The sequence below is a fragment of the Narcine bancroftii genome, chromosome 7 (assembly GCF_036971445.1).
Source record: "Narcine bancroftii isolate sNarBan1 chromosome 7, sNarBan1.hap1, whole genome shotgun sequence".
NCBI classification, from domain to species: domain Eukaryota; kingdom Metazoa; phylum Chordata; class Chondrichthyes; order Torpediniformes; family Narcinidae; genus Narcine; species Narcine bancroftii.
Genome location: NC_091475.1, coordinates 80886495 through 80905426, shown reverse-complemented (window position 1 = coordinate 80905426; position 18932 = coordinate 80886495). Strand labels below are relative to the sequence as shown.

The following is an 18932-nucleotide window of genomic DNA, read 5'->3' as shown; positions in this document are numbered from 1 at the left end:
CCCCTTGAGTTGGGCCATCGGGTTTACTTTTAAGTGTATGTGAAACTGTTCCACCGACCCATTTGTCTGCAGGAGATATGCCATGGTGTGTGCTCCACTGTCAGAGATGAGGTGATCTGGGACTCCAAACCCGGACACCCAGGTATTAATTAGTGCCCTGATGCAGGTCTCTGTGGTGGTGTCGGCCATCGTGACAGTCTCTGGCCAACCATAGTGAGGGGGTATCTCGCCCCCACGGGAAACCGGTAACTGCCCCAAGATGTCGGCGTGGATATGGCTGAATCTACGCTTCGCTGGCTCAAAAGTCAAGGGAGGTGCTTTAGTGTGAGTTTGCACCTTGGAAACCTGGCAGAGCGTGCAGGTCTTGGCCCACTGACTGACCTGCTTGTGGAGCCTGTGTCAGACGAACCTGCTGGCCTCTATCTTTACCGTGGTTCTGATGGCCAGATGTGCCAAGTTGTGCACTGTGTTGAAAACCTGCCATCTTCGTGCTGCTGGCAAGATGGGGTGGGTTTTGGTGGAGGAGACGTCGCAGAGATGTGTCTGATTGCGGGGGCGATGATGACATCCTCCAGCTGCAGCCCGGAAAGGGCCATCCTGTACGGAGGGAAGAAGACAAAGGGAAAGGGAAGGGAGGGAGAACGGAGAGTAGTCTAGCAGAATCCAGAGAAGTCGATGTTAATGCCATCTGGTTGGAGAGGACCCAGATGGAAAATCAAGTGTTACTCCTCCAGTTTTCAGGTGGTCTTAGTTTGACAGTTCATGAGGCCATGGACAGACATGTCAGCATGAGAGTGGGATGTGAAATTAATGTGGTTGCCACTGGGAGATATTTGTCACTGATGAGGACAGAGCAAAGGCACACAATGAAGTGATCTTCCAGCCTACACCCAGTCTCTCCAATGTGGAGAAGGCCACAAAGGGAGCCTTGATTGCAGTAGATAACTTCAATGGATACACAAGTGAAGTGTTGCTTCACTTGAAAGGACTGTTTGGGGCCCCAAATGGTGGTGAGGGAGGAGGTGTGGGAACTTCCTGGAGATGCCAAGGGGGTGATTAGTTGGAAGAGATAAGTGCATGAAGGAGTCATGGAGGGAGCGGTGCCTACGGAAGGCAGAGAGGGGAAGATGAGTCTGGTATTGGGATCATGTAGGTGGCGCAAATCACAGAGGATAATGTGTTGGACGCAGAGGGTTGTGGGTAAGGACAAGGGGAATTCTGTGTTTGTTTCATGAGGGAGCTGAGGTGGCCAGGACAGATGAGTAGGAAATGGAAGAAATGCAGTTGAGGGCTGAATTGACGGTGGTGGAGGGGAAACCACATTTGTGGAAGAAGGTAGACATTTCAGATGAACTGGGCTGGAAGACCTCATCTTGGGAATAGATACGGTGAAGATGGAGAAATCATGAGAAAGGAATGGAATCCTTACAGGAGAATGGGTGTGAGGTATTTGTGGAAGTTTGTGGATTTGTAAAATATGTTTATGGATAGCATATCTCCCGAGATGGAGACAGAGAGATCAAAAAAGGGAAGAATATTGTAAGTAAAGGAATAGGTGATTTTGAGATCGGGGTGGAAGTTGGTAGTGAAATTGATGAGCTCATCACCAATGTAATCATCTGTATAGCGGAGGAAGAGTTGAGGGGCCTTGCCTGTGCCACAAAGTCCACAAACAGGCAGGCATAGCTGAGACCCATGTGGGTACCCATGACTACTCCTTTCATCTGAAGAAAGTGGGATGAGTCAAAGGAGAAGTTACTAAGAATGAGAACAAGTTCTGCTTAGACAGAGGATGGTGGTGGTGGAGGGTGACTGGTTAGGTCTCTTGTCAAGAAAGAAAGGGTTTTGAGACCTTCTGAATGGGGAATTGAGGTGCAACGGTATTGGACATCCATAGTAAAAATAAGGCGGTCAAGTTCAGAGAATTGGAAGTCATTGATGAGATGGAGGGCATGTGAGGTATCATGTAGGTGGGGAAGGATTGAACCGGGGAGAAAAGATGAAGTTGAGGTAAGACTAAACTAGTTTGGTGGGGCTAGAGCATGCAGAAACAACAGGTTTACGTGGATGGTTGGGTTTGATAACTCCCAATTCGGGTGTAAAAGCAATGATTGCCAGATGGAAGGCATTTAAAATTGTGATAAAGAAGGCCCAGGATGAAAGTTCCTCGCAGGATCAGGACAGGATTAGCAAGGCAATGGAACCCTGGTTAACTTGAGGTACAGGTCGGTTAGAAGAGTATATCATATAGAGGCAGATAGGATCTAGGGAGCAAGAGAAGGAGGAAATAAGAGTTTTTGAGATACCTTTGTCAGACAGTAGAATAAAGGAGAATCTCAAAGGCCAAATGTTCCTTTTTATTGTCACTGTACTGAGCAGGCGGTAGGACCCTGCAGAGCAGTGCTGTGACTCCGTTCTCTCGGATCTGCCAGTGGTCGAGCTGCCATTGTTTATACTAAAAAATCTAAACAGATGTCACAAGTATATTGAGAATAAAAGGATCACGAGGGAAAGATTAGGTCCATTTAAAAGATCAGGAGGGGTGTTGATGTGCAAAGCCAGAGGAGGTGGGGAAGATCTTAAATGAATATTTTTGTGAATGTGTTTACTGTGGAGCAGGCTAAACAGGAGTGGGAGGCGATTGTAGTAACTAAAGAGAGCCTCGGGCATGCCTGGGTCAGTTGTGAAAAAGTGTTAGCAGACTTGGATCATATCCAGGTAGATAAATCAAGGAGTCCAGACCAGATTCATCCCACAACGTTGTGGGGAGACAGGAAGGAAATTGTTGCGGCTTTGATAGACATGTGTAACTCATAGCTGAGGACAGGAGAAGTCCAGAGGACTGGAGGAATGCAAATATTGTGTTATTATTTAAAAAGGTCTGTCAGGATAATTCAGGTAACTACAGACCTATTAGTCTGACATATGTGGTTGGGAAACTCCTAGAGAAGATTCACAAAGATGGAATTTATCAATATTGGGATGATCACCAGAAAATTGAGACTCAGCATGCATTTGAGTGTGGGAAATCACACATGATAGAATATTTTTGAAGAGGTGACAAAGAAGGCAAATGAGGGCAATGAGAATGTTACTTCTATGGTTTTGAGTGAAGTGTTTGATATGGTCCCTTGTGGTAAACCACTGTTATGCTATGATTGGCTGCTGGCTGGACACGCCTCTTTTTAAAATTTTTTTTAATTTTTCACACTATGAACCATATTGACCAAAATACACATAAACATTTCCCTCTTGAATATACACAGTGTCATTTTCTCCCTTTTTGTGATTTTATTTAATACCTGATTTAGATCTTCCCAAAACTTTTTCACTTTCTCACATGCCCAAATTGCATGTACTGTTGTTCCCGTTTCCTTCTTGCAGCGAAAACATCTATCTGATACTGTTGGGTCCCATTTATTTAACTTTTGGGGCATGGTGTATAGCCTGTGTAACCAATTATATTGTATCGTGCGTAACTTCATGTTTATTGTAGTTCTCATAGTTCCAGAGCATAGCTTTTCCCATGTTTCATTCTTTATGTTTAGATCTTGTTCCCACTTTTGTTTGGGTTTACAGCTTATTTAATCGTTCTCTTTCTCTTGCAGTTTGATGTTCATGTTTGTTATAAATCTTTTAATTATCATTGTGTCTGTAATCACATATTCAAAACTGCTTCCTTCTGGTAACCTCAGCCTGCTTCCCAATTTGTCCTTCAAGTAGGTTTTCATTTGGTGGTATGCAAACATTGTACCGTGAGTTATACCATATTTGTACTTCATTTGTTCAAAAGATAATAATTTATTTCCTGAAAAACAATTTTCTATTCTTTTGATCCCTGTTCTCTCCCATTCTCTAAAGGAAAGGTTATCTATTTTGAAAGGGATTAGTTGATTTTGCGTCAATATTAATTTTGGTAGTTGATAATTTGTTTTTTTTCCTTTCTACGTGAATCTTCTTCCAAATGTTGAGCAGATGGTGCAGTACTGGTGAATTCCTATGTTGCACCAGCTTTTCATCCCACTTATATAGTATATGTTCTGGTACCTTCTCCCCTATTTTATCTAGCTCTAATCTGGTCTAATCTGGTTTTTCCCTTGTTTGATGAAAATCTGATAGGTATCTTAATTGTGCTGCTCTATAATAATTCTTAAAGTTTGGTTGCTGTAAGCCCCCTTGTTTGTACCATTCTGTTAATTTATGTAGCGCTATCCTCGGTTTTCCCCCTTTCCATAGGAATTTCCTTATTATTTTCTTTAGCTCCTTGAAGAATTTCTCTGTTAGGTGAATTGGTAATGATTGAAATAGGTATTGTATCCTTGGGAAGATATTAATTTTAATGCAATTTACCCTTCCTATCAGTGTTAGTGGTAAATCTTTCCAATGTTCTAAGTCATCTTGTAATTTCTTCATTAATGGCTGATATTTTAATTTGTATAGATGGCCTAGATTATTATCTAGTTGAATACCAAGGTATCGGATTGCTTGTTTTTGCCATTTAAATGGTGATTCTTTTTAAAATTCTGTACAATCCGCATTACTCATTGGCATCGCTTCACTTTTATTTGCGTTGATCTTGTACACCGATACTTCTCCATATTCCTTCAATTTCTTATGTAATTCTTTTATTGATAATTCTGGTTCTGTTAAGTATACTATGACATCATCTGCAAATAGACTGATTTTATATTCCTTCTCTTTTATTTTTATCCCTCTTATTTTATTTTCTGTTCTTATCAGTTCTGCCAAGGGTTCGATAGCTAACGCGAACAGTGAGGGAGATAGTGGACATCCCTGCCTAGTTGACCTGCTTAATTTAAATTGGTTTGATATATATCCATTTACTGTCACCTTCGCCAGTGGTCCCTCATATAATGCTTTAATCCAATTAATATATTTCTCTGGTAGGTTGAACCTCTGTAGTACTTTAAATAAATAATTCCATTCTACTCTGTCAAAGGCTTTCTCTGCATCGAAGGCAACTGCTACTGTTGGCATCTTTTTTCCTTGTACTGCATGGATTAAGTTAATGAACTTACAGATATTGTCCGTTGTTCGTCTTTTCTTAATAAATTCAGTTTGATCTAGTTTTACTATTTTTGGTACACAGTCGGCCAATCTGTTTGCTAATAGTTTAACTATTATCGTATAATCTGTGTTGAGTAGAGATATTGGTCTATACGATGCTGGTGTTAGTGGATCTTTCCCCGTCTTTGGTATTACTGTAATTATTACTGTTTTGCATGAATCTGGCATGTTTTGTGTTTCTTCATTCTGGTTCATTACTTCCAGGAGAGGAGGAATTAATAATTCTTTAAATGTTTTATAAAATTCTATTGGGAGTCAGTCCTCTCCCGGTGTTTCATTGTTCGGTAGTTTTTTTAATATATCCTGTATTTCCTCTTCTTCAAATTATTTTATTAATTTGTTTTGCTCCTCTTCTTGCAATTTCAGTAGTTCAATTTTAGCTAGAAACTCATATATTTTGTCTTCTATCTCTTCGTTCTCAGTTCGATATAATTGCTCATAGAATTCCTTGGTTTTCATTGATCTCCATTGGGTTATATGTAATTTGTTTGTCCTTTTTCCTTGATGCCAATACCGTTCTTTTAGTTTGTTCTGTTTTAAGCTGCCAGGCTAGTATTTTGTGCATTTTTTCTCCTAGCTCATAACACTTCTGCTTTGTCTTCATTATGTTCTTCTCCACCTTGTACGTTTGTAGTGTTTCATATTTTATTTCTTTGTCCGCGAATTCTCTTCTATTTGTTGTATCTTCCCTTGTTGCTAATTCTTTTTCTGTGCTTGCTATTACCCTTTCCAAGTGTTCTATTTCCCAATTGTAGTCCTTTTTCATCTTAGTTACATAACTTATTATCTGCCCTCTGATAAAAGCTTTCATTGCATCCCATAGTATAAATTTATCTTTCACTGATTCTGTATTTATTTCAAAGTACATTTTAATTTGGCACTCAATGAATTCTCTAAAATCCTGACTTTTAAGTAGCATGGAGTTTAATCTCCATCTATACATTCTCGGTGGGATGTCCTCCAGCTCTATTGCTAATAACAGGGGTGAATGATCCGATAACAATCTAGCTTTATATTCCGTTTTTCTAACTCTCCCTTGGATGTGGGTTGATAACAGGAACAGGTCTATCCTTGAGTATGTTTTACGTCTACCCAAATAATATGAGTATTCCTTCTCCTTTGGGTGTTGTCTCCTCCATATATCCAAAAGTTGCATTTCCTACATCGATTTAACCATAAATTTGGTAACTTTGTTCTTTTTGCTAGTCTTTTTTCCAGTTTTATCTATCTTTGAGTCCAAATTAAGGTTAAAGTCCCCTCCTATCAGTATTTTCCCCTGTGTATCTGCAATTTTCAAAAAGATATCTTGCATAAATTTTTGATCCTCTTCATTAGGTGAGTATACATTGAGCAAATTCCAAAATTCTGAATATATCTGACACTTTATCATTACATACCTCCCTGCTGGATCTATTATTTCCTCCTCTATTTTGATTGGTACATTTTTATTGATTAATATATCTACTCATCTGGCTTTTGAATTATATGATGCTGCCGTTACGTGCCCTACCCAGTCTCTCCTTAATTTCTTGTGTTCCACTTCAGTTAGATGTGTTTCCTGCATGAATGCTCTGTCAATTTTTTCTTTCTTCAGTAAATTTAACAACCTCTTCCTTTTGATTTGGTTATATATTCCATTAATATTTATGGTCATATAGTTCAACATGGCCATTTGATACTTTGTTTACCTCTCATTTCCGCTTCCTCATCACCACTTTTCCCTAATATCCATTTCTGTTTTCTTTTTTTGAAAGCACTTTCAGACAACACTTCTAAAACATAAAATATTTCCACAATTCCCACATCTAAAACTCCCTTAACCCCAAATGTCCCCCCCCCCCCGAGTGTCCCCTCTCCATTTGGATTGTGAACCCGCTCGCAAGCGTCAACTGATTTCGCAGTGACTGTTATTCTCTCCCACCCAACCCCCTCCAGAAAAGACTTTTATCTTCACATATAACAAAGCTCTCCTTTATTTCCCCCTTACTTCATTTCTTCCCTTTTCTTCCCCTCCTTACTTCTTACTTATACATTATGTTTCTTCTTTATATGAAGTTTGACATCATTCTTTGTTCTTGTTACACCTTGTCATCTCTCCTTCTGTTTTGCAGACGTTGTGCAAATTCTCGTTCCGGATCCCAGAACAGTCTGCTTTGCTGCCCCGGGATAACTATTTTAAGCACCACTGGATATCTTAACATAAATTTATAGCCTTTCTTCCATAGGATCGATTTTGCTGCATTAAACTCCTTCCTCTTCTTCAGGAGCTCAAAACTTATGTCTGGGTAGAAAATTTTTTTTTGACCTTTGTATTCCAGTGGTTTTTTGTCTTCTCTCATTTTTTTCATTGCCTTCTCCAATATATTTTCTCTTGTCATATATCTCAGGAATTTTACTAAAATTGATCTTGTATTTTGTTGTGGCTGTGGTTTTGGGGCTAATGTTCTGTGTGCCTTTTCTATTTCCATTCCTTCCTGCGTTTCTGGCATTCCCAGGTCCTTGGGGATCCATTCTTTTCTAAATTCTTTCATATCTTTGCCTTCTTCATCTTCCTTAAGCCCCACTATCTTTATATTGTTTCTCCTATTATAGTTTTCCATTATATCCATCTTCTGAGCTAACAACTCCTGTGTTTCTTTAACTTTTTTATCCATTTCTTCCAATTTTCTTTTTAAGTCGTTCACTTCCATTTCTATGGCTTTTTCTCGTTCTTCCACCTTGTCCAATCTTTTCCCTATTTCTGTTATGACCAGCTCTAATCTACTCACTTTTTCTTCTGTACTTTTCGTTCTTCTTTTTATTTCACTAAATTCTCGTGTCAGCCATTCTTTTAATGCTTCCATATATTCTTGAAATTTTTAAAAATCTATGTACTGTCCATTCCCTTTATCTTCTATTTCTCTGTGCAGAGCTTGATGTTCTCCTTCTTCTTTTGTGTCTGCTCTAGGGGTTGTGTCTTCTACTTCTCTTCCTTTTATCTGTGTCTCTTCTGACTTTCTTGTTGGGCTATTTGTCTCAGTTTGTTGGGTTTTTTTTATGGTGTCTTGATGTTGGTCCTCTTCTGAGCTGGTTATCTGTTGTGTCTCTGATTTCCTTTTTTCATTCTCCCCCCTCCCGTTCCCTTATTTCCTTTATCTTCCAGCTGGGACCCCTGCTGTCGGGTCTCTCTCAGCTGTTTGTGCCGTAGAGTTCTACTCCACAGTTGGTCCCCCCTCCTGTCGGTGCTGTCTTTGTCGTGCGCATCGCGCATGCACGGTTGCGCACCTCTGTTTGGCTCCGTGAGTCATCTTTGTAGTCCTGAGTTCAGTTGGTCGCGACACTGCGGGGTTTCCACTGACCTCAGGGAGTGGGCTCCTCTTTCCATGGCGGGTCCCCACTTTTTTGTACACGTAAAGCCTTCACCTTTATCTTCCGGTGTCTTTCTTTTTTCTTTTCTTCCCATTGTTTTTGGCTTTTCTTTCTTTGGTGCCATTTCCTCCACACCTTTATTTTTTCTTTGTTGTGATTTGTGTGTCTGGGGCTTTGTTTTTTCCTCATTTTTTTCCTTCTTTTCTGGAGAGGGCTGGTATTCTCCTACCGGCCACTACTCCATCACATGACTCCTCTTGACACGCCTTTTGAGACTGATCCTACCCATAGTCCTTTGCATGCTCCCCATTCCACTCTGCCTTTATCAGTCAATGAGGTTGACGGCTGTTTCAGTCTATAGTTAATAAAAGCCAATCAGTTTTACAATTTCAGTCTTTTGTGATGATTGATGGTGCATCAGTCCCAGATTGCACGTTAGTATGGAAAGTTATGGCACATGGCAGACCAACCAACCAACTAACTCAATTAGATGGACTGTGACCAGTGGAGTGAATCAGGATTCAGTACTGGAACCCTTGCTTTTGTAATATATGTAAATGATTGGTTGAGGATGTTTGTGACAAGGTAATTAAGTTTGATTACACTAAAATGTGCTATGGTGGACAGTGAAGAAGATTACCTGGATTTGCAACAGGATTTAGATCAGATGGGGAACTGGGCAAAAAACAATGGCAAATATAGTTCTACTCAGTTAAGTTTGGGGTGCTGCATTTGGGTAAATTAAACCCAGGGCAGGATAAATGGCAGGGATCTAAAGCGAGTTGTGGAGCTGAGGGACTTAGGGGTGCAGGTGCTGTCACAGTTCACCTGATCAATGCCGCAGTAAGATCCTCTCTCAACTTCCTACACTTCAAGGAAAGCAGATCAATTTTTTACAGAATCTCATGACAACTTAATGTCCCTAAACCTGTTTAACTTTTAAATATGGCAGCACAGGTAGTGAAAAGAGCATTTGGGACATTTGTCTTCATCAGTCAGCGCACTAAATACATGTTGGGATGCCATGTTGAAATTGTGCAAGAAATTGGTGAGGCCATATTGTATGGAATATTGTATGCGGTTTTGGTCATCTAGTATAGGAGGGCTATTGTAAAGTTGGAAAGGATACAAAAGAGGTTTAAAAAGTTGTTGCCAGGATTAGTGAAGTTGAGTTATAATAAGATTCTGGAAAAACTTGGCCTGTTACCCTTGGAGTATAGGGGGTTGAGAGGGGATCTTACTAAGGAATATGAAATCATGAGGGGCATAGATAAGGTGAATAGTGACAGTCTTTTTCTAAGAGCAGGTAATCTAAGGTGAGGGCATCACTATAAGTGAGGGGGTAGGGTTTAGAAGGGACGTGAGGGGACTTCTTCAATAAGAGGGTGGTGGACACATGGAACAAGCTGCCAGCCAAAATGGAGAAGGCAGCTACATTAGCTTCCTATAAGAAACACTTGCATTATGAAATGGATTGAGGAGATTGGAGGGGTCTGGGCCTAATGCAGGCAAATGGGACTAAATCATGTTGTTCAGCATGGACAATCTGGGGCTGTGGGCCTGTGTTCTGTGGTGCAAGTCTCAATGATCTATTTGAGCATTGAAAGAATGTGTCTGTGGTGCAGAATATTATGAAACATTCCAATACAGCTCAAAATTAAAGGTTTTTATTTTATGTATATACTGTGGAGAAATGTTAATTTGGTGCTAACAACTCTAATATGTTAGATTTTATTTTACAGCTTGACCCTTATGGGAGTTTATGACTAAGTGTATCAACACTGCTATAAACTCCCATCTTGTTATTAACAAGAAACCTAAAACAGAATGTTTCTTTTTCCACAAACAGAAAGCATTTAATATCTAATTATTTTTTAAGCTAGCTCTCATGTCAATTTCTAGTGCCACATTTATTTTAAAATGTGACTAGAAATCCCGACCCAAGTAGGTGTTTAAATAATCACAGTGTATGTTTTATAATCTGTTAAACATTAAATAAAAACTATCTACTTTGAATAGATGAAAGATGTTACCTGCTTTAAACTTGTGTGTCATTCTAATAGATGTGGATAAAAGTACAGCTATATTAAGGATTATTTTCTACTGGGAGGTTGGCCCCTGTTTCTGTGTGACATAGTTTGCTCTTCAATTTATGTTGGGGAGCAAAAGTTTGAAAGATGCTTGACCTCCTTTTATGCATCATTTGGATGTTCTCATTCTGATGAGGATTGGAATTGGAAGAAAAGAATCACATTTCCTGCACTTCAGGTAGTATTTTAAGAAATCACATGCAAATTATTGCAACTTTATACAGCAGTTGCATTGGGCACCAATCTATTGGAGAAAGGAACAGTGCTAATACTAAGCCCCTGGACTACTCTTAATTTGATGGTGATTTGTCAGAGATACCGGGACTGTTGGGGCCAGATAGTGTGGAGTACCCTGATAAAGGGTTCCAATTCAAACTATTGAATTGCATTTCTTTCCATGATCGCTGCCTGACCTGTTGAGTCCGCCTGGCTTCTTTTTGTTCCCTCATGATTCCATCATCTACAGTTCTTGCATCTCTTTAACGTAAACTCTCTACTAATCTGTCCGCCAACCTCCACGCCTACCTAAGTTGTGCACAACTTGATTACCCCTTCCACTCTGCCACTGGACTCAACACTAAGTTTAGGAGAAGAGCTCAGTCATGCTGACCCAAGGCCTGGCTGCCCTTTGTATCGATCCCTCAGCCTTTGAAGGCGGTCAGCGATCTAGACAGAAAAGAAAAATTGTTTGTTCATGATTTTATATCAGTTAATGCAATTTTCATTGCATTGATTAGATTTTAATTTGAAATGATTTTTTTTAGCCTACTATTTTGGTTATTACAAGAAGGCCTTTCCAGCCCCTCTTGGGGTGGTACAAGGGCTGATCTTCAGGCTCCACCGTCTGAAGGCTAGTCCCACTCTGCTCAGTGGGACAATTGCGACAGTGAGGCCTTCAGTTTGATTATGCCCATGGAGCAACAAAGCTTAGTATGGCCGTGGGAAATGCCAGGGGGTCAAGTCCAGGGAATGTATCAGGTCAACCACATTCTGGCCCATTAACTATTCAGTATGATCATTTGAGTTAACTTGGCAGGAGCAGTGGTAAGGTTTCTTTTTAAGTATAGCAATATATCTGAGGCCAGCTAGTAGTTGTGGGGAAGCAGCAGAAATTAGGGAATCTGGGCCATGATTTGCCTTAATTGACTGTAGCAGAAAGTTACTACATACCCAGTTTTGTTTGGTAGTCTTCCAAAGAAACACCTTTGGACTTATTTTTATTATGTTAGCAATGCTCTACAAATATAATGTTGTTTTTCTTGGAGCACTCATATTGTGTGAGTTGGTACATTTGTGGAATTTGATTGCTCAGAATTTGTGGAGCAAAGATTTGAATTAAAGGATAGGTTTATTCTGAAGAATGGACAAGTGAGCATGGCGAACACAGTGCAATCGTTTGAATTTTAGGTATGGCTATTAATGAAGTAAACATTATTTCTTATTGAAGTGTTAAAATTACAGGATGCATATGGTGGTGCTTTTGAGAGGAAATGTTGCATTGTAAGTCTTAAGTTTATTGTACTTGAAGGAGGACTTTCAGTGATTGCTCAATCTGCCAAATGAACAGAAAATGAATCTTCAGCATTGTTTTAGTTGGAACTGTTTCATACTTTTAAAAATTCTTTTAATCCTGACCTTCCTTTTATGTGCGATTTTACTTGACGTTTTATTGTAATTTTTCCATTTTTTTTGTCTTTTTCTTGGGCTCCAGCAGTAAAGTTCATAAATAGGGTTTTTTTTTTATTCAGCAAGACTTAATACTTGTAACACTTCAAGAATTTATTCATTTACCTATCTGGGGACCAGAGAATAAAGACCAATTATTAACAAAATCTAACATTTCATTCAAATTGCTGCCACTTTATCCCATGTGTTTTAAGTGGGCCATCTGTCCAAACATCTCTTCATTTTTTTTCTGATCATTTCCTTGACTTATTCATGAACCATGGGAGGGCTGCTTTGTAGTTTCAATGTAGCTGTGCTTGTCTACCTCCACTGAATACTTCTATGTGCTTGCATAATATATCTTTCATGGTCTTGCAAATTCTCTGAAATAATTTCAGATGAATAACCGACTTCTTCACAGTGCAAGAATCGACCTCGACTCCCAAATAAAAACGGCCACGTTATTCTTGATTTCTGTGACTCCCTGCTGTGGAAGTTATGACTAAGGGTTTCTTAATGATCCTTTCACTGAACAGTGAAGCTGTTTAAAATCAGAATTTGCTCCTAATTTCTTTCAAAGGTGATATTTGATTTTAAAAAAACATGCACCAAAAATATTAAACTAGATAGTGACTTTTAAAATAATTGTTCTAATATTTTTCTTTTGTACAGAATCAAAAGCAGCTAAATACAGTAAAATGATTTATTTTTACTATGGTCCTGCAGGTTTTTCGACAGTATGTTCAAATTGCCATGAAGTCAGACATGAAGCATAGTCATTGAGATATTGAGGTACAAGCCCTTTGGCTAAACCCATTCATCCCAACTGTTTGCATTTCTGAGCGTGTCGCATTTGGCTGCAATTGGTCCATATCCTCCTAAACCCTTTCTCATCATATGTCTGCCCAAATGTCTTTTGAATGTTTGAATTGTAGCCATTTCTACAGCTTCCTCTGGCAGCTCATTCCAGATACAGACAGCTTCCTGAGCGAAAATGTTGCCTCTCAGGTCCTCTTCCAATCTCTCTCCTCCCACCTAGTTGAAGAATCATCTACCCTGAGAAATGCTTTGTGAGCATTCACTTTATCTATGCCCCTCATGATTTTATAAATCTCTATAAGGTCACACCTCAGCCTCCTGCACTCCAGGAAATGAAGACCCAGCCTACCCAATCTTTCCTCACATCACAAGCCCTCACATAAACTACATCATAACTTGAATAGATAAGCATAGCAAACTGCACTTTACATGGTTGCTGCCTTATTGGACACAAGGGATGTTATGAAGAGGGGTTTATTGAAGGGTGGGTGGGATGAGTAAAGGTTGAAGCATTGAGATTTGGTCCTCATTATCATTCAGAATCAGAATTTATTATCATGTTCACGTCATGAAATTTTACTGCATCTTTACAGAAGAAACATTTATATAAACTACCTTACAACAATAAATATTGTGCAAGAAAAAGTCCAAGTAAGGCAGTATCGGTGGTTCATTGTTCATTCAGGAATCTGATGGCAGTGGGGAAGAAGCTGTCCTTGTGCTATTGAGGCTGGTCTTTAGGCTCCCATACCTTTTTTTCTTGATGGTAGCAGAGTGAAGTGGGCATGGCCTGGGTGGTGGGAGAATAATGATGTTGAAGACTGAGCTGTACTCTATGAAGAACAGTTGTATGTATGAGTTACTGTTTTCTATGTGATTCACAGCTGAGTGGAGAGCCAGTGATATTGTGTCTGCTGTGGTGTGATCGTGACGGTAGGTGAATTGCAATGGGTCCAGTCCTTTGCTTAGGTATGTTAATTCATTGAGCTGATTGCAGGGGAATATCTGCAAGTGGATCTCCCCATTAAGTTTCACTAGCAACCCAACTCTAACATTCATCCAGCTGCACAAAGTGGCAAGACGAGCACAGTTACAGATCACAGGTTTACAATAAAAAGATGAATTCATGCATAGCAAATCAGCATGAGAGTACTGTTGATGGGTTCTTTCAGGATCCTGATGGCTGCAGGGAAGAAATGGTTGGTTTATAATTTCACACTCTTGAACCTTTCTCCCCAATGGAAGGAAGGAGAGGAGAATGTGTCCAGGGTGAGTTGGGTGGCTTTCCCATGCAGGGGAAAGGTAGATGGAGGTGATGGAAGTTTGTGTGATGCTCTGAGCTACATTCTGTAGCTTCTGATCTTGAGCAGAGGAGCTCTTGTATCACACTTTGATGCATTCATTTTGAATGGTTTCAATAGTGCACCTGAGGAAGTTTTGACGGGCAAGGAGGACATGTTGAACTGCCTTGGACTCTCAAGAAAGAAGTGTCTTTTTTAAAAATCATTGCCTCAAGATCATTTCATTAGAAATGTTTACTCCTACTACCTCCACTTCAATGCTATTAATGTGGACAGAGGCAAGGGCTCTACACCCTCTCCTGAAGTCTGCGATCAGTTCCTTCATCTTACTGATGTGGAGAGAGAGCTTGTTTTCTTGGTACCATGCTACTAGGCTCAATCTCCTTCTTGTATTGTGTCTCGTCATTAATTGATACCTGGTCCACAACTGAATTCTCTTCAGCGAATTTGAAGAGGGAGTTAGAACAGTACAGTGAAACCCCAATTTTACATGCCCCGATTTAACGCGAATTTGGATATAACATGATGAGTCATTGAACCCCCCCCCACAGATACCAAAATCCGCAGATGCTTAAGTCCATTATTATACAGGTATAAATTAAGCAAGCAAATTATCCTGGCAGGAGCAGGGACCTTCTGCCATTTGTTACTCTGATCAACTATAGGAGAGAATTGCAATGGTTCTCTCTACAAATGTAGTTCTTGCTCCTTTGAAACATACTGCTGAGTACTGAGTACCATTAAACTGTGAGCGTTAAGCGTTGCATCCTTTATTTGTTTCCTGGGGGCAAAATTGCCATTTCTGATTTACTAAAAATTAATTTGTGTTTTAATTTCAACTGTAACAACAATAATTTATTGCAACCCAGATTTAGCTTGACCCCGCTTTTTTCGTGATGAGATTTTATGGACACCAATGATCGTGGTATAATAATAGGGCCACACTGTATTTAGCTGTACAGTCATCAGTGAAGAGAGAATATAGTAGAGGTTGTGTAATGGCAAAAATGCCTTGGGTGGTTAAGTTCAGGCTTGGGGTACTTTATTTATCTGGGCTTGGTAGCAGCAGTCAGGGAAGGTGATCAGAATATTGAGGAGCGCTAGTCGGGAGGAATGTGAGGTGACATCAAATTTTTGATTCTCATTGCCTTTGGCTCACTCTCAAGTTTTGTTTGAGGACTGCTGTGAAGTAACTTGGGACAATGTTACTTGTGTAAAGATGCTGAGTAATTGAGCATTGAACCTTTAGAATGTAGATGAAATAATAATTTATTGGAATTATATATTGGATGAGAATTGTGCATTTTCCAGATGAGTCAGGAATTTTGCTTGTTTGATATTTTATCTGAATCTACCAACACATTGCAGGGTGTAGCTTTAACAAGCAGTCCTTAAATTTGGGCAAGTCCAACCTGGGAGATCAAGTCAGCATCTAGAAAGATCACCGTGTACGTTGTGACACTTGACCATCATTTTTTTCAGACAGAATTTCATTCTTAATTTTTTTTAAACTTCAGACAGATAAATTGAGGAATTAATTTCACCTGCATGATCAGTTCAATAAGCTGTGTTAACTTTTTAGAATTCTAGGATTTATAATGAATTTTCTTGAAATGTCTGCTTAATCCTAAAATGATGCCATCTTCCAAATAAAAGAAAATCTTGTTTTTTTTTAATCTAAAGAAGAACTTGCAGAATAAAACTAGGCCATTGATCACGTGTAAATTCTTTTTTATTATATTGATTGCTTGTAATTTATATGCTGTTGGGGAGGTGTAAAGTTTTATTTTATGCAATCCTGTAACTATAAATGTCCTGGTTCCATATATTGCTGTTAAATTAACTTCCCAGTTGGCACATTTCTCAAGCTAATGTAGCAGATTGGTGCAAAGGCTAATTAAGCTAGTAAAATATAAGCTGGTGATCGTGAACTTAAGGGTTGTTTAAGTTCTTTTAGGCTACATTTTTGCATTAGGATTGTGCTAAGATGCAAGGCACCAGAATTTAAAAACAAAACATGATATGCCCTCATAATATGTGTGGTTTGGGCAAGAGTGTTGAGAACAAAACTAGCAAATCTAGTTTAGGTACAGATTAGCCATAATTTCTCTTCCTGATCCTACATTTTACAATGAGTATAAAGACTGATATGATGATAAAGAATAATTGTGGATAATATGCATTAATACTGACAATCTCACAGCAATCCAAAAGTGAACAATGGCTGATGACTGCATAAGATGGGCACCATCCTGGCAGGAGCAGGGACCGTGATAAGTTATTAACAATGTTAAGGAATATAACACTATCAATTAATAAGCATTATATCCTTATTAGGTTTGATCTTACCAATAGCAGAAATTGTGTGTTCTCGTTTCATACTTAATTTTTAGACATGGAAATAAAAACTGTGAATGGCAACATTTTTAAGGTGTCCGTTGTTGGTGAAACACAGCGCTGCTGCTTTCCAGGTCATTTTGCATCAACCAGGAAATCTGGCCTGATACTTTCTGACTTCAGCCATCCCAGCCGCCCCAGCCTGACTGCAGTACAGAAACAGGCTCTTCGACATTCCATGTCTGTACTGACCATGATGCCAATTTAAATGAATTTCACCCCCCACCCGCCGTATCTATGTAGTACACATCTGACTATTTCATCCCAGTTCCTGAAATTAAAAATGCCTCCTGAACACTGTGATTGTATCTGCTCCTGGCTCCTATAATCTATGTGAAGAAAAAGCTTGCCTATCTCTTTTAACAATTCCTGCTCTCCTCTTAAACCTATTCCCTATATTTTTTGACATCTCCACCATGGGAAAAAAGACTCGGGTGAGCTACGCTCTCTCTGTCACTGTTTCAGCAATGGAGAACCAAGCAGTCTGTTTTCACTCACAAGATGAGCTGAAAGACCAGAATTTTGGGGCAACTTTCTTTTATGAATTTGTGTTGCAAATGTGTGCCCCAAAAAGCAGGGGACGAATGGGGAACTTGTTCCCACAGAGTAGATGGGGGTTCAAGAAAAAGCTGGTTAAACACATAAGAGAGGAAGAGATGAGATGAGGATGACAGGGGGCTTGATGTAGAGCAGAATCACCAGGACAGACATGAGGGGTAAGTAAACTCTATTCTGTGAGACTCTCGTTGCTTTTCAAATATCTATGACTTACAGAGAAAAAAATGATTCCCTTAAAATGCTAATGCTTACTGTTGCAGAGTTTAAAAATGAAAGAGACGGTTGATCAAAACACTCATTCCATCACTGCATTCTCTGAAAATAACAGAACTACAATCTTGTGGTCCTGGGTTTAGTTTTCCTCAAAGATTTGATGAAAAAAATGGCATTAACTGCTGAGTTTATATCTTTCTTTGATTAATTGCCTAAAGTTGATCTGAATGTAGTGAAACAAAAAACATGAAAAAGGGATAATAGAGATAATGATAAGAACTTTACAAGTACATTTTCCCAGCAATTACACATGTGAAGATTTGGTTTTATTTTCATCTGAAGTCTAGTTCTCATGGGGAGGGCATGTTTTGTTTTGTAGGAAGATTCTTTCAAGTTATCAGGGGCTAGTGATGAAAGTGATACAGTCGGGCAGAAAACATTTCAAAATATACACAAAATGATTATTTATAAAAATATGACTCAAATCTAAGTGACACTTAATAATGTAATTCCCTTTAATGCATCCCTGTGAATCAGGTTTATTGAGCACATCTTTCTCATCTTAAAATAAAATGTTCTTTGTACTTCTGTCTGCAGGGCTCCTGCTGCTAAACGAGAAGAGAGGAGCTGGGAGCTGTCAGTACAGCTGGATGATGGGACGCATTCTGTTACAGTCTCACGAGCAGGTTCATCATACTCTGTAAGCTTGAAACAACATCTCTGCCCTTTAAACCCAGCATAAAGATGTTAATGCAGTAGAGTTGTTTGTCTTCAGCTGTATTGAAAGGTGCAGCAACTTAGTAATGATTAAAATAAACTAGAAGTGGTACTATGTTATTTTGGAAGCTGCAGGTTTAGATACTTATCCTCTGTTAAAAGTGCTAATTTTGTTTCTGAGATTTAGATCTGGTGAATTCGGTGAAACCAAATTTTGGAAGGGTCTGATGTGCATGCATTACACATATAGCATGTACAACGAGAAAAAAACTTTCTGTCCAAGATTTAGTCAATTTTATGTTGGAGGAATTACTGTTGATATTCTTCAGGCGTCTTGAATATGACTAAGCATAATTTCCCACTTGTGTAAACAACATTGATTCAGTAGAATATGCAATCCTTATGGTTTTGTCAAAGTAGCTAGTTTAGGACAGGATTTACGTCGCAGTGGTGTCAGGTTTGAGTCTGTGTTGCCTGGTTGATTGACGTGACTGAAGTTGTGAAAGCTAATGTTTTGGACCTCTTTTAAGATGAGACTGGCTCACATGGATTTAATTAGCAGGTCATGTTGCCAATATGTCCATGTGCAACTACAGATTTCTTGTTTCAATCACCCATAACCAGAAATACTGCACTTCAAATAAATTTCTTCAAAGGAGCTTTTAGGGTTCAGGATTTAACTGGTGGTTTGATGTTTGACTTCATTTTTTTAACTGAGGAAACCTTTGTGTTTGTT

At 39.2% G+C, this 18932-nt stretch overlaps 1 protein-coding gene across 4 annotated transcripts in view; it reads left to right on the top strand.

Annotated features, from left to right (window-relative positions):
- The window catches only part of pcca (propionyl-CoA carboxylase subunit alpha), a 632301-nt gene that overhangs the window by 440902 nt on the left and 172467 nt on the right, over nt 1–18932 (top strand). For all 4 annotated transcript variants that reach the window (XM_069890498.1, XM_069890496.1, XM_069890499.1 and 1 more), the window contains one exon: nt 18077–18179. In XM_069890498.1, coding sequence (XP_069746599.1) covers nt 18077–18179 — 103 coding nt within the window. The remainder of the gene's footprint in view (nt 1–18076; nt 18180–18932) is intronic.